Source organism: Dendroctonus ponderosae, unplaced genomic scaffold (assembly GCF_020466585.1).
Source record: "Dendroctonus ponderosae isolate FM_Combo_2020 unplaced genomic scaffold, Dpon_F_20191213v2 Dpon_F_20191213_1, whole genome shotgun sequence".
Taxonomy (NCBI): domain Eukaryota; kingdom Metazoa; phylum Arthropoda; class Insecta; order Coleoptera; family Curculionidae; genus Dendroctonus; species Dendroctonus ponderosae.
Window position 1 is genome coordinate 22,429,878 of NW_026017110.1, and position 15,418 is coordinate 22,445,295.

Genomic DNA, 15,418 nt, shown 5'->3' on the forward strand with positions numbered 1-15,418 from the left:
AAATGTTACAACATAAGATTATTCTAAATGAACATTTATATATGCAATAACAATGTTTTGAGCTTAGTTATTAGCTGCTCACTGTTGAGTTGTGAAGTTGTAAAGTCATTTTTTTTTTGTTTGCAGTAATGGATTACAATACAAATGTGGAATACTTTTAGAGAGGAAATTACCAAGCTGACAAAATTTTGACTGTGAGTAAACTATTAGATATATACAATAATGTAACATTAAACTTTATACAATAATTAAAATGCAGGAACGATATATAACCAGCAAAATTAATCCTACTAAATTGTCGTGTAAGGGGACTGTTTATTTTATGTATTGTTGGCAACATTTTTCGTATTAGCTAATATTATTTTATATAAATCCACACTATAAATTATTATTTTGCTGTATCGCGTGTCGTTATTTTGGACTTCGTTTGCACTTTTTATATTGTTGTTATGAGTTATCTCTCGAAAGTTATTAAAGGTAGAAACATGGTTTAGCGAAAAAATGTTCAATCAACTTCAAGTATCAAGTTCATCATATGTTCATTCATCTATAGGAATATCAGTAGTTGTGAAAAATGTATTTGAAACCCATCAATAATTTAAAAGATACGAATGTAATACACTAATCTATTAATTGGATACAATCAAAATAATTACAATTGTAACATAGAGTTTCTCTAAGAAAAATAGTGACAACTAACTTTAATCATTTTTGCATGTTGAATGTGCAGTTTCTAAACTCTTAAGTTTTAAAGCTGCTAGTAGAACAGAAAGCTAATGTGTTCCCAACTATTTAACAATATTAGATATTACAACTTTTTCAATGATGTTTGTAGGGCTTTGTATCAAACTTTTTACAAGTTTATCAAATTTATAGCAGTATTGTGCTTTGCAACGCGTTTTCTTCAAGTAGCTTTCAAGTGTCAAAAATATTCCGAGTGAAGTAAGATCCCAACTTTTGTTATTTTAGATCTATTGATATAATAAATAATGTCCGGTACAGCAACTCGACGAATTCCTCACGGATTGCTACTCTCGATTTCGGTTGGAGTGGCAACTCGAACGAAAGATGTATTGACAGAAAAGTTCATAAATTTGCATTAAGAAGTAGAAAATTTAGTAAAATTGAAAAGATAGTTAAAAATTAGAAGATTTCACAAAATTTAAATTCGGAATGCAGAAAGGACGAAGAAATTATATTTGAGGAATGTTTTACTGATCCACTTGATGACTTTACTTGATGACGTAAGCCCCGATAGATGCAAGCAATGAAAAACTTCCTAATTCTCATCAAATTTGTAAGATCTTTAAGCCTGTACTCTCAAAAATCTCTATATCATAAGTAAATCGCGATTATATGATATTTTATATTTTTTTGTATTTTATATAAACCCTCATAAGCAACTAAAATTTTATATTTGCAGTTGTTTTTTTTTAGTTCGTGGAACATTTGCAAATAAATCACAGATATTACTAAAAATAAATAAAACATATTTATTTAAAACATTTATTGATTAATAAAGTAGGTACACATTATGAAATTATAAATGGAATAAGAAATCGGACAATAGCCGCATCGAATTTTCCAGCACAGACGTGTTTTTTTCATTAAAATTTATATATAATTTTTTTCTCGATATACAGGGTGACTTTTTTTCGATGACTAGTACAGGGATCTTGGAAACTATAGCAGTTACGAAAAAGGTTGGTTACGAAAAAGGTTGACATGGACAAAGAACTGTACTTTTGAATGCTCTACTCGAAACCGGTTTAATTTTTCGAAAAAAAAAATGAAAAACACTTATTTACGGTAAATTTTTAAAGTACTCCTAGTTCCGTTGATATTAATTTGACAAAAAAACATTAAATAGAAAACCTGTAGGAAATTAAATTCCAAACAAAATGACAAAAAACAATTCTCCAAAATAAATGTCATTTTTTACATATGACACAAATTTGAGTTTTTTTAAATGGCAACCATACTTGATTATTGCTGTACCGAATAAATTATTTTAATACGATTTCTGTGATATATCACATCGTTTGGATTTTTTTGTTTAAATTGAGTTACTCCTGGAAAATGGGATAAGACATACAGCATACATAGTAGATGTAGTAGTACATAGGAAAAATGTATATATTTCTTGTGTAAACTCCTCCTAAACGACTGGACCGATTTTGGTTCAGTGAAAAATGTTTATTTAATTTATATTTTATTTGTAAGATGTTAGTTTTGGAATGTTTCACATTGGATTCGCCAGACTGCGCTACCACAACTTAACCTACACCCTCACCCTAACCTACAAATTTATTTATAAGTCTGTCGTGACCAGTGATGCCAACCCTAGGGATTTGTCCGTAGATCTACGGATTTGGAGCTGAATGCTCTGATATACGGATCGCTAGTAGATTTATAAATAAAAGACCCATGTGTGCCCATAAGTTTTGTCGGATTTCATTAATACAGCGCTCAAATTCTTGTTTTGATGCAATAATCGTAGTGGATTTGTTTACAACATAAACTTCTGGCATAAAAAAAAGCGGAATAAAAAGTGCCAGAGCGCACGATCTGGGCGACCAATGATGATCTCCAAAACGAAAATTTGAAACAAGACAGGGAAATGGCTCGCAAAGTAGTTAATAGTAGAAGGTGTTGTAAACACATGCGTTAGATCCAATTTTCAGTATTTTGACCCAAAAAGGGTTAACATTTCACGGCATTGAATATCATTCAAAGTTAAGGCTTGGATTTTCGAGAGAAAATAATGCGATGTTTCATTCCGCCTGCAACCCACATCAAACAGTCATGGTGCGTCCTATCACTAAGGATGATTTTTCTAAAATCACCATATAATTGCCATTGTTCCAAAATCCAATCAACAATAGCGCTTCGTTGCTCATGGTCTTCGGGCTTTAGCCCTTTTCAACCATTTTCAACCCCCCCAATTCAACCTTGTTGAATCCATAGAGCGCAAATCCTTTGTTACAATTCGATGCAAAGTGATTGTGGAGGTACCAAAATCCTGAGCTCTTTGCCGAATTAAGAAAAACTAAATGTCCTAGCATAATTAGGGAAAGGACCGCAGCAAACGTTCTTTTAAACCTTCAATAAAATTAATATTTTCAATACTCACAGTAAGCCCCAGCAGACTGAGGTTTATGCACGTCCCACATACTTCTACCATGTACTTCGGTTTTTAGCAACTATGGGTTGTAGCTTTGTTAAATTAAATCTTAGTGTTCTTATTTCAAGAATATGTGCTTCAACTTTGTCCCATTGGTAATATAGCCTCGAATATTAGGAAAACGTTGTACATAAGAAACAGGTTTTCCCACATAGGTATAAAGACTCTTTACTTTGAAGTCGAAGTCAACCTTTTTCCGGATTATCATTAAGGGGTAGGTAATTAGGGAAGGTTTCTACTTGAACATTCCACGCAGCAACGTAATTTACTCGTAGCTATAAGACCACGGTCAACAGTCTCTAGTAGATAAGCCCATGGCAACAACTGACCTTACGGTTGTCCAAAACTTGCTTATAATCTATCGATTAATAAATGCATGTTTTGCTTCTAAGCACTGTAGGGGACAAAATGCAACTAAATCAGATAGTATTGAAACATATTCGTTTGCTCGGAGGGATGGTATGACGCATATGCATTCAAAGATAATTTCATTTAGTGCCCAAACTAACAATAACAACCCTGACTCAATATTTAGTCAATCCTCAAATAGCATTTACATACGATAAAATTATATAAGCCTTACAAAATCAAGTCAATTAACGCATTATTCGTCAGGGGAATTTGTAACCACTAATAGTATACGGGAATGTGGCGTCGAAAGCATGTTCGACAGGTTGTAAGAAATTTGATAAAGTAATTTTTGGTATTTCTTACTTTCTTGCATTCGCATCGTGACCTTGAGAAGCATATAGAAAGTCCCTTTGCAATATTGAGCCAGTTTAATTTTTTGACGTGAGATGGTAAATGCTCAGGTAACTTTAAGTAAGCAAAGATACCGCTTTGCTTATAGAGGCGGAATAGAACAAGATATTCACTATTACATCTCAAATAATTTAAATTTACCGCTTTATAAAACTTTTGGGTTTGTTAGAGATTGAGACAGTATGATTCTGTATGATTAAATTATGTTATTATTATAAATGCTGGAGCAAATTTGCATTCTAGTAACATTTTCGATCACCTTTAACAGGTACTTTTAGTTAATAGTAAACTCAACAACTGCAATGAATGCATCATTAATAATGTGAATGTTATTGTTGAAAGGCACTTTGCCCAATTGTATGTTAGACCCGTTGCAACAAAAATTTTCTTTTAATGAAAGGCAAATTCTGAAACAGTAATTAATTTTCACTTAATCGAGTGCTTAAATGTAAATAAACAGAGATTGCTTATCTGAATATACTCAGTTGTGACTTCACATCCTATACCTGGTTGGTTATATTTGGTAATATTTGACATTTCAGACCAATATACCGGGTGGTTTTTCTGAACTTGAAACTTGAAGGTATTTTGGAAGTTAGTGATAAATAAAAATATTTCAAATATGAAGTTAATATCTGAGAAGGGGAAGTTTATTTCCGTTAGAAAAAAACCGACTACTTTTTTGTGTCAAAATAAAATAGCTCTTCGAAATGTTGGCAGACTTATACAAACTATTGTAAAATTATTATGTCACAATGTATCCGCCCAAACGTTGGTATAACCTCAAACATCCCAGAAATCGAGCTTTATACACATATCAATGGATACATGGGAGAATTATTTGAGAGCGAACACTAGCGTTGCAGATCATGATTTTTAAGGTCTTATCTGATTTTTTCGTTCCCCTAAACCAACTATCATAACCTCAAAAAGGTACCCTGCACTCCTTTGCATTTATAACACTAGAATTTTTGACATATAAAATGTTAATGGGGTAGTAAATATCTCATGCGCATATCATTATTTTCAACAAGTAATCTGGAACGTGCAAAATCCCATGGCATGCATGTATAACGTAGAAAATTCATGTTTGATTCAATAAGTTGGCTCTCATATTGTATAAAACTGTCATAATCTCGAATACAACTTCAGTTGCTCGAGAAAAAAAAAAGGAAAAAATGAGAAAATTTAATTACACGTTAGAAAGTGTTTAATCTCAAATAATCTCCCATATATCCATAGATATGTGGATAAAACTCGATTTTTGGGATCTTTGAGTTTATTCCCGCCTGTGGGTGGATACATTATGGCATTGTCAATAATTTTCCAATAATCTGCATCAGTCTGCCAACATTAAAAACATGAAACCCGTAAGTAATTTCTAAGAGCTATTTTATATTGACACAAATGTTATTATTTGGACCCATTGTAAGTCAACGTCAAAATCGAAGAAAATGTTTTTGATAAGTCTCACTTTTTGACGTACATCTCGAACTTGCATTAAAATGTTCTGGTTACTATTTGAAATTATCAAGTTCGCCCATGTCTACTTTTTCACGTTTTTTTTCGAACTGTAATAAACTTCCCCCTTTCAGATATTAATTTTTGACACATTTTTTCGTAGAATCACTAATTTCCGATATATTTAAGCGTTTCAAGTTAAAAAAAAAACACCCAGTATATTATTGGAATACCCTAAATTATCTTAATTACTTCTAACACAGTTGAAAGCTTCAGTTCTGCATTAGCTTCTGTGCAAGCATGAATCCCTGTATGTTTTCCGTGAACGGTAGTCCCAGTGATTCGTTCTCTTCGGGTATGAAGGAATACGAGCAAGCGAAATCTCAAGTGAAGTATAATACTGAAGAGCAATACGATGTCCCAGTGCAACAGTATCAAATGAGGAGTAATTCTTTTCCGTTTACTCAAAATCGGCAGCCCGAAATGATGCTCCAATCCAATTTTCGAGTGGTAAATAGGGCTTTGGTTGTACAAATTAACTGGTTTATTTTGCAATTCAAAGTAATCAGACATAACTGGTGTTAAATTTAATTGAACAAGTTTTGATAATTATTATATGAAAATTGAAATTACAAATGAACTAAATTTATTGCTTTTTAACTTCTCTAGACAGACGATCCAATGATGCTTCCGCTACCACAAGTCTATCAGTTCGACAACCACATGTTTGGATATCAACACAGTAAGTAAAATTTTTACACTATCTATGGCTTTTAGTATAAATAAGGGTTCTTCTGCGTTTAGGAGTAGATTGACCAGCTTGTTATACTGAAAATATTACACGAATGAAGTTAGGCTATATTATATTCTTCACAGCATAGACATATACTTTGTTATGACAAAAATTTTTTTTGGAGTTAGAGGCTTGATACGTTCTCACCAGAGTCGACAAAAGTTAATCAAAGTGAGGTAAAAATTACACACATTGTGATTTATCCAACTCAACTGAATATTTATTTTGATTACCTGTTCTTTCGATATTTACGTTATTAAATTAATGCCATTATATTTCGAGTGCTCGAATTGAAAAAAATATAATAGCGAACCAAACCAATGGTTGATAAGTATTGCAGTCAGAAGAAATTAATTATAAATTCTGCTAGACTAAACAGTATTTATGTTGTTTGTTGTATTTATGTTTATGCTGTTAATACGTATATTATATATTATATTTTTAAAAGATTGGGAGCATTGTTATATGTCTTGTTTCAGGACCAAACGATCAGCCCTACTATGCAGATCCTGCAGCAGTACTCACGCAAAACAGCCATAGCAGCAAGCCAAAATCGAAACCTGTCAAAAGAGTTAGAACACAATATACTTCACAACAGCTAATTCAATTAGATAGTCAATTTGCTAAAAACAATTACCTGTCGAGGGCCAGTCGAATTAATCTGTCCCAACAGCTGAAGCTGACTGAGAAGCAAATAAAGGTATGGTTCCAAAACAGGAGGATGAAGAACAAGAAGGATACTGTTTCTTCAACGGATCGTCCTATTAGCAGCAGTCGCAGTTCATACAGGAGAAACTTTTCACAGCCAAATGATGTTGGATTTCAAGAACCCAGGCAAATTCAAAGATACGAACCTCCTCTACCATTTTCTTTTAGTACTAGTGCATATCCTTCCACTTCTGCATTTCATCAACCCATTCCAAATCAGCTCAGCGCTAACTTTCCACCCTCCCATGAATTATTAAGCCTGTCAGATATGTATTTACGTGAATCAGATGTTATCCCGAATCAAGCTATGTCCGGCAAAGCTGAAGGAATTGAAGAACTTAACATTCCACAATTTAACCTCGACGAAAGCTATATTATTTCAAGCGTTAATGAGACCACTTCTCCTGGGGACGTTAGCTGCAACTTTTCGGAAAATTGTCAAGTTATCGACGATCCAGAAATATGTTCTGATTCGTATTCGAGTTCGAACGGACTCACAGAATTGTAACGATTTTAAAAGAATTTATGAAATGGTTAATATAAGACATATATTATAGATTGTTCTAGTGTTTCAGTGTTATGAATAATTAATTTAATAAGAAAGCACTTTATATTGTCTATAGTTATATAACTTATAGTTACTATTTCTGTGTTGTACTCCATTGTAATACACGATATTGTTTTGTTATTACTTCGATAAATTACATAGTTTTATAAACAAAACCGAGTTTAGTTGTTATTTATTTACCATTTAATTTGATGCATAGCAAAGTGAGCCGGGCCCATACCTATAGCATTAGATATGCAAAAACAAACATTTTAATTTTATTGATTTAAGGAACAAGGATAGTCGACTGCAGACGACTTTTGCATCCTAATCTATCCATTCCTAAACCCATGAACGACTCAATTATGGGTTCTTGTCTCAATTCAATTAAGTGTAGTTGCTAATATGATGTAACCTTTAAGCAATCCCCGCTAAAGTTTTACTTCTGATTCAAATTATACCAGCTTAACGATATCAAGCAAAGTAATCGGAATTCCAAGCAAATCAGAGTAAGTTGGAATATAGTGTCAATAAAATGTTCGATCGGTTGCACCAAACCTAATAAAGCTGTATTTGGTACCTACTTCTCATTTTCTTGCCTTGAAAAGCATCTAGGAAGCAAACTAAAGAAACCTAATTTTTTAAAGTAGGTCGGAAATGACTGATGGAGAGTTGTGAATCGAGATTTTTAATTAAATCAGTAATCAAATCAATCCTTTAACGGAATGAATAAAATTATTTATGAAAATATTACAAAAACAAATGTACTACTTGAATTTTCATGGGATTAAACTTTGCTGAATATCTTAACAGAGTTGTGATTTTCATTTGACCAAATAGAATGTTGACTTTAAATAATTAGAAGAGTAAACTTAACTATTAATATTTAAAATACAGTAGAGAAAATTGCAGAAAGCATGCTTCTGGCGCAAGCCAGCTCAACAAAGGTGTGGTGAGCAAACCCGGGTATACAGGGAGGGACTTTACAGGTATATAGTTAAATGGTAACAGTTAAAGCGATTTCTTGTTCTTTTGAAATAGTATATTTGAGAAAATTCCACAGTTATAATTGCGGAACTCTATTAGCGTTCTACGGGATATGATATTTGCAAAAGACATTTTCTGTTTAGTGTGTTTCCAGATCTTCGTCAATTAATTCTGAATTCAGTCGCGTTAACAATATGCCACGCTGATTTTGCCTCACCATTGTAATATTAGTCAAAAATGATATCTTCCCAAAAATTCCCCAATTTTGCTGAAATCAAATATAAAGACTATTTATCCAATTTATACAATTAGTAATCCAGAAAATCAGTTTCAGTTATTTAAATTATTTTTAATTCAATGTTATTTAATAATTTAACTTAAGTGTACCCGTTTGCTTTTGCAACTTTCCACACCAGCAAAAAACACTACATAAATAAAATAAAAAACTATCAGTGATTTTGATGCAATGTTTGGACAAGCGAAACTATTACATCAATATTTAACAAAAACCGCATATTTCTAATAGATCAAGGAAGCGGATATCCCGAAGATCGTCTATAAACCTTGCCAACTTACGGGTTAAAATTTAAAACAGAAGTTACGTATCTGGATACCCCCACCTCTTCAATTTCTTTACCTGATTGGTCAGTCTCGGTAATTATTTACATGTCAGACGAATCCATTACCAACTAATTCTTTTCGACTAGCAGTACTTAAAAATTAGTTAGCAGCTCCACTTCAAGTTTGGCTTTAGTGCAAGCATGAGTAAGTCTTCGCATTCCGATAACGGCAGCCCAATCCATTCATTTCCGATGATACCAAAGGAATATGAACAACATAATACTCAAGAAGAATATACTGCTCAAAGGCAATATTTTGCTCAAGAGCAATATATTGCTGCACAGCAGTCGTATCAGCTGAGAAATTCGAATTACCTCTATACTTTTCCAAATCAGCATCATCAAGTGGCGAACCAGAACAATTTTCAAATGGTAAGTAGATTTTTTTTTACTTGATTAAAACATAAAATATGTGAACGTTATGTATCCATATCATTCGACGCCTTTTGCATCATGTTTTGATTGTTTTTGAGTGATTGGCTTGATTGGTCAAGAAATGCATGTCTCGATATAGAAATCTATACCAAGATAGAGTCACCTAAGGTTTAGATTCGGGAATTTCTGGGTCTCTATCTGAAGTTTGAGCAAATGGTGTTATCCTGATAGGAATATTTGTTTTTTAAGTTATGTTAGTTTGAGTAGAAACAGCAAAGTCGAAACAAAGTTCTTGAAAGAAAAGTTCTTAAAACAAGCGGCTTAGATTTTAATTTGCTGCCGACAATTTGGGATTGATTCGTCTGTTGTTTCCAAAAATCAGTTTGTGCCGGATATTGGCATCTCTATCGTAAAAAAATATAGTTCACGTTTTTGACTAGCCTTCATTATTGTATTCTGATTAAATTCACATATTTATCTACATGTTTTATGTGTTTGTCACGTGTTCATTCTAATATACAACTATGCCAATCTGCCGCCACTTGGTTTATTTCGTACTTCTTACTCACTTGCTGCGTTTTTCAATCACATGAATGAAAAATGACACAAAATTATTACCTTTCTACTGCAAGGATTTTAACTAAATTTTTATTTATATATTTTTAGCCCTAGAAATTCATAGATTTTAAAGTAAGGCTAATTAAATATATCCATTAATTCCCTTTTTTATCCCCAACGAATGAAACCAGAATATTATAATATTACAATAGACAAACGTCCTAATACTTTTTGATAATTTTTCTAGCGACACAATCCTGTGATGCCCCAACAACCCCGAAACTATCCATTCGAAAATCAGATGATGGCATATGCACCAAGTAAGTACATTTATTTAATATCTCATGTCTTTTATTACGAAGCCAATTTGAGTACTCAGCACCTAATACCTATTCTTCCTTAACAGTCAACGTTAAATAATCATTTATCATTGAAATTTTTATATCAAAATTCGCTCAGAAGTTTGGAATTATAATTTAAAAAAATCGATCAAAACAATTTTTCGATTTTCCTAATTAAAAAAACGAATTTTGGTGTATTTATTTACTTAGTGTCGATATTAAAATTTTACGCTTCGGAAAGAAATTGTTGAATACTTTTTTATAGATGACCACTCCGTATATCGTGGGTTTGAATCAAAAGGTGACCAAGTCCAAAATTGCCATATTTGTTTTTGATTGGCCAAGTAATGTAAAATATTTTTTTGCTTTCAAAAAGTCCGCCAAGGCCACACAAATAGATGAACTAAAAAACGTTTATAAGGCAAGTTTCCAAAATAATTCTGATATCATTTTCGGCTCGGAGAGTTCACGATATGTGATATTTTCGATGAAACAAACATAAGCCCTTGATGAGACTATTTGTCAGAACAATATAAATACATACAATTAATTATTTTTAACGTTGAATTACATTAATTATAGAAAGAATAGGTATTACTGAATAAGCATATATATATTATATGTATGCTTATTCAGTAATACCTATTCTTCCTATATGAGAATATATTTTAAAGAAGAAAAAAGCTTGCCTTCCAACCCTTACGAGCTATACGCTCGTATACCATTGGCGCTCTTTTTAATTAGCTGTGCGAACATAAACACTTATCAAACAGACATTTGTCAATGTTGGATAACATCAGATAATCATCAGAAACAAATCTGTTCTCGATTTAGGCAATCTTGTAGTTATTTATGTGCATCAGTTTACTTTAGATAACAGTGATATAACCCCGATAAACGTTAACGTTTTCTGCAAACATTCTACTAATGTTCAATCTGGGATTTTAAGCTATTCCATTCAGAGTAACAACTTCTAACTCTCAAACTTAACAGCTTTTCTACCCACTACCTCACCATTTTCGAATCAATTAGCTAAGAAATATGTCTTGTTTCAGGACAAAACGAGCAGTTACCTTATGAAGTTCTTCCAATAGTACCTCCACCTAGCAATAATGCTGACAAGCCAAAATCAGCTGCTGTTAAAAGAGTAAGAACTCAGTATACCTCGGAGCAACTGATGCAATTGGAAGGTGAATTTGATAAGGGCAATTACCTGAACCGGACCAGTCGGATTAGACTATCACAAGAGTTAAAGCTAACTGAAAAGCAAATAAAAGTTTGGTTTCAAAACCGCAGAATGAAAAACAAGAAAGAAAATTCAGCTCTAGGCGATCGTAACGTTTCCAGCAGTCATAGCTTCTATAGAGGTAATGGAGACAACAATCCGTCCGCGGAATATCCAAACGGATTTCAGGTTCCAAGCAATATGCAGTTATGCCAGCAATCGCCTTCCACAAATAATACCGCATGTTCGCCCAATTTAGCATTTCAAGAGTCCATTTCTACTTCCACACATGAATCTTTAAGCCCGTCCGATCTGAACATGCCCCAACCTATTAGAGAGACAGTACACCAACTAGATATTCCGACAATTCTGCTTGACGACAGCTTTAGTATTTTAACTCTCGTTCGAAGTCAAATTTGTGACAATCGAGAACAATCATGTTCTGATTCGTCACCGAATTCCAATGAACTTTTGACTTTGTAGAGTTTATATAGGGTGATTCACGATTGGCGTGATTCCTTTCAAGGGGTAATAGGGGCTCACTTGGTACTAGAAAAATATTGAAATTATTTTTCCATATTTTTTATCTCTCTTTCTTCCACGTTACAAAAGATAATTTCCTTCTGAAAAAGGTTAGGGATATGAATGTTTAATTCAATTTCTCAATAGCCGTTAAGGAGCAAGCCCTTATTCTGATATTGTTTTTTACACCGAATCTAAATGGGAGCAAGAAAAATTGTTATTTGCAAAGATTTCGTGGGTAAACCTTGGGATCAACGTTTGCCAGTAGGGTTGTTTGTTGTTTACGAAATATACGTTTGTGGTTTATCTAAATGTGCCTAAATTGACTAATGGGGTACAGTCTATTTAAATATAGAAAGTCAAATAACAGAACGCAAAGATGTGCCCGCAATTAGTACCAAATTTGGTGATGTTTTCGGTGACCTTCACTTGCCCAACAGGCGCAAATTAAGTAGTAGTCAACCAAATCCGGTTTGTTCATCCCATGCTGGTTAACTAAAATTCCAAGAATTCGGAAGAATTATGCAAATTCATTTGACTGAGGGCTGCCTCAAATTAAGTACCTGTAATTAAAACGGATGCAAACCCACGCAAAGAGATAGTGAACAATGAGTCATAAATCTATGGGTACATTAAGGGTTAGTTCGGAAGAACCATCATTTCCCGTGGTGTCTTTCGTGATATGCAACTTTCAGAAATAATTCTACAGGGTGGTTTAAAATTGGCGTCATTCCTTTTAAGAGGTAATAGAGGCTCACTTGGAACGTACGAGAAAAATATTGACATTTTTTTTTCCAATGGTCTACTGAACACTTGTATAAATTGAGCAGGATTTAATTAACACAGGCACTGGAGTTACAGACTCAAATGTAAGTTTTCGAATAGTTTCGAAATAGGTTGCGTCATTCAACGACTCCTGTTGAATTTACCGTTTATCCTTGTCTATCTTACTGTCACTTTCTCTATTTATCCATGGTCACCGGAGTTTTAAAACCTAAAAAAAATATCTCAGTTTCTAATAACAATAAATTTTCTTCGCAATTTTTTCTGTACTCCTAAGACATCGGCAGACAACACCTCCGAAGGAATGACTCAAATTTTGAATCACCTTGTATACTTAAAGGTTCTGTCCACTAAAATATTTTTTTGAATTAAAATAAGCTGAAGTTGTTATTAACAACAAATTTGTAATCACTTTTTTCAGATGTAGTAATTCATCTAGGGTTATTTATGATGAAGTGATTGTTAAAGAATTAGAAAGTAATAATTGTTCTGTTATGTATTGTATCTTGTTATGTACCGTTTTTATGTGTAATGCAATAATTTTTTTACAAATTCCTTCGAATGTTTCCAAAACCCGTTCACATAAGCATTAAATTGGCCATTCTACAACAATTTTTTTCACATTCCTGCTTATTAAAACCGCATTTGAACTCAAACAGAGGTTCCGAAGCAAAACAGTAAAAATGATTTGCAACTTAATAGTTTCCTACGACAATAAAATAACCAAGATTAAATTTAATAAAAGGCAATAAAATTACCCAGAACCACATGAGAGGTAGATCTACATTAAGAGAATCAACATATTATTTTTAAAATTAAACTGATGGGCAATATTTTCATTTTAAGTATCAAATTACCATGCATTAGAAGTTTTTGATGTGGCAGTTGATTTAGAAACTTTAAATTTTTGTTTTCGGCCATAACGAGTCGTGCCGAAACCACGTAAAATTTAGTTCTCTAGCTATACAGAGTGTACGATAACTATAACGTAACTTTCTTATTTTAAATGCTTACTTTAAAAAACTTGTTTTCTTCTTAAACAATTGACATACATCCAAAACTATAAGAGATGAGTTATCAAACCTACTCGAGTGGCTCAAACTCGCAATTAACGGTACACTGCAATAATCGACTAAGTCCAATTTTCACATAAAATGAGTTAGCAACACGTTAGTAGAGAGTTTGCATAGTCTACACAAATCACTCTTTATATAATTTTATTATGAAGGATAAACATCCAGTAACAGATAATAAGCTTCACTAATTTGAACAAGATTGTTTGTCATCAAAGAGCGGCTTATTGCACGTAATATATTTATACATGACTAAAGTAATTATTTGAGCAACTCGATACATTTGGAAACTTTCGTATTGATTGGCGATTAATAGTGAGGATTAATTCGTGGATGTTAGCTTTTATTTATTGTCTTATGCTATTTCATAATGTTAAACAATCGTCTTAATAAGGATCAGAAGTGATAATTCCGTAGCAGCAACATAACAATTGATCAACTAATCAATCATTTATACCCGAGATGTCAATATGTGGATGCAAAATTAATTCGTCACTTGATTTATTTAATTATTGTAAATAATACAATTCAAAAGTGTTAGTAAAACAACCTAGAAAGTTGGGCGTTATTCAACTGATAATAAAATAATACAATAAGATAAAAACACAGCCACCGCACATTAACATTTTATGTATTTATTCTAATATCTGATTTCGTCGGAATACATAACTCACTTATGAATAAATAAAACACTGATAATACAAATAATATTTAATAGTACACAATTCTTGAATGGAAATTAACCGATTAGCTGCCTTTAAATGTAGTACAATATACGATAATAAAGAATAAGCACATTTACAATCTACCTTTTTTCTCCAACTTATAGCTTTAACCTTATAAGCTTACATAACTTGCCTTTTATGTACCTATCTGCATTTGCTTATTCCTGTTGTCCATTTGCGCCTCGGTCATTTACAAGTTTTTAAAAAACTTTCTGTCTTATAGTCATAGGTATATAATTATATTATTTATTTTATAATGTGTTTTAATTTTGTTATATTTATGTAGATAAACATATATTTACAAATTTACAAAGTGTGTAGATAAATTTACATGTAGGTGATGTAAAAATCATAAAATCTCAAAATATATGTTTCAACTCCAAAAATGTAATTTTGTCTGAATCTTTTTTCCAAGGGTCCTTTTTACTAATAAAAACCTATAAGCTAATATTTAATATGTATACAGGGTGTCACATAAAACACAAGAACAAAGTCGTAAGAATTATGTTCGAATGCGATTCAGAATCCCCAATAGAAGCAGTGGCGTGCGGTGAAATTTGAAAGAAGGGAATTAATTTTTGAATACACTACCAACCATTAAAGAAAAAAAGTATTTTTTGGATTTCAACATTAAAGATTTTTCTCTCCATCTTTTTCATTTTTAAGGTGATGTCAAACATAGTATATTATGGGTACGCGAGACGAAAATCGAAGTTCCGCCGCTGCTTGAAGGTGACCGCTTGAAGTCATGCAC

At 32.5% G+C, this 15,418-nt stretch overlaps 2 protein-coding genes across 2 annotated transcripts; both read left to right on the top strand.

Annotated features, from left to right (window-relative positions):
- The first annotated feature begins 112 nt into the window (after window positions 1-112).
- LOC109538209 (homeobox protein Hox-B3a) lies at window positions 113-7,631 on the top strand. The gene is made up of 3 exons (XM_019905351.2): window positions 113-194; window positions 6,077-6,149; window positions 6,680-7,631. The coding sequence occupies exons 2-3, from the start codon at window positions 6,089-6,091 to the stop codon at window positions 7,414-7,416; spliced, it is 798 nt and encodes a 265-aa protein (XP_019760910.1). The 5' UTR covers window positions 113-194; window positions 6,077-6,088; the 3' UTR covers window positions 7,417-7,631.
- Window positions 7,632-9,203: 1,572 nt separating this feature from the next.
- Window positions 9,204-12,081, top strand: LOC109538207 (homeobox protein Hox-A4). Its single transcript, XM_019905349.2, has 3 exons — window positions 9,204-9,434; window positions 10,243-10,315; window positions 11,392-12,081. The coding sequence occupies exons 1-3, from the start codon at window positions 9,204-9,206 to the stop codon at window positions 12,042-12,044; spliced, it is 957 nt and encodes a 318-aa protein (XP_019760908.1). The 3' UTR covers window positions 12,045-12,081.
- Window positions 12,082-15,418: the final 3,337 nt, after the last annotated feature.

What these genes read in the sequence shown, in the direction of transcription:
- LOC109538209 (XM_019905351.2), top strand. Translation starts at nt 6,089, where the DNA reads ATGATGCTTCCGCTACCACAAGTCTATCAGTTCGACAACCACATGTTT. An exon ending in CATGTTTGGATATCAACACA is followed by an intron (nt 6,150 to 6,679) that starts GTAAGTAAAATT and finishes GTCTTGTTTCAG; the next exon opens with GACCAAACGATCAGCCCTAC.
- LOC109538207 (XM_019905349.2), top strand. Translation starts at nt 9,204, where the DNA reads ATGAGTAAGTCTTCGCATTCCGATAACGGCAGCCCAATCCATTCATTT. An exon ending in ACCAGAACAATTTTCAAATG is followed by an intron (nt 9,435 to 10,242) that starts GTAAGTAGATTT and finishes TAATTTTTCTAG; the next exon opens with CGACACAATCCTGTGATGCC. An exon ending in GATGATGGCATATGCACCAA is followed by an intron (nt 10,316 to 11,391) that starts GTAAGTACATTT and finishes GTCTTGTTTCAG; the next exon opens with GACAAAACGAGCAGTTACCT.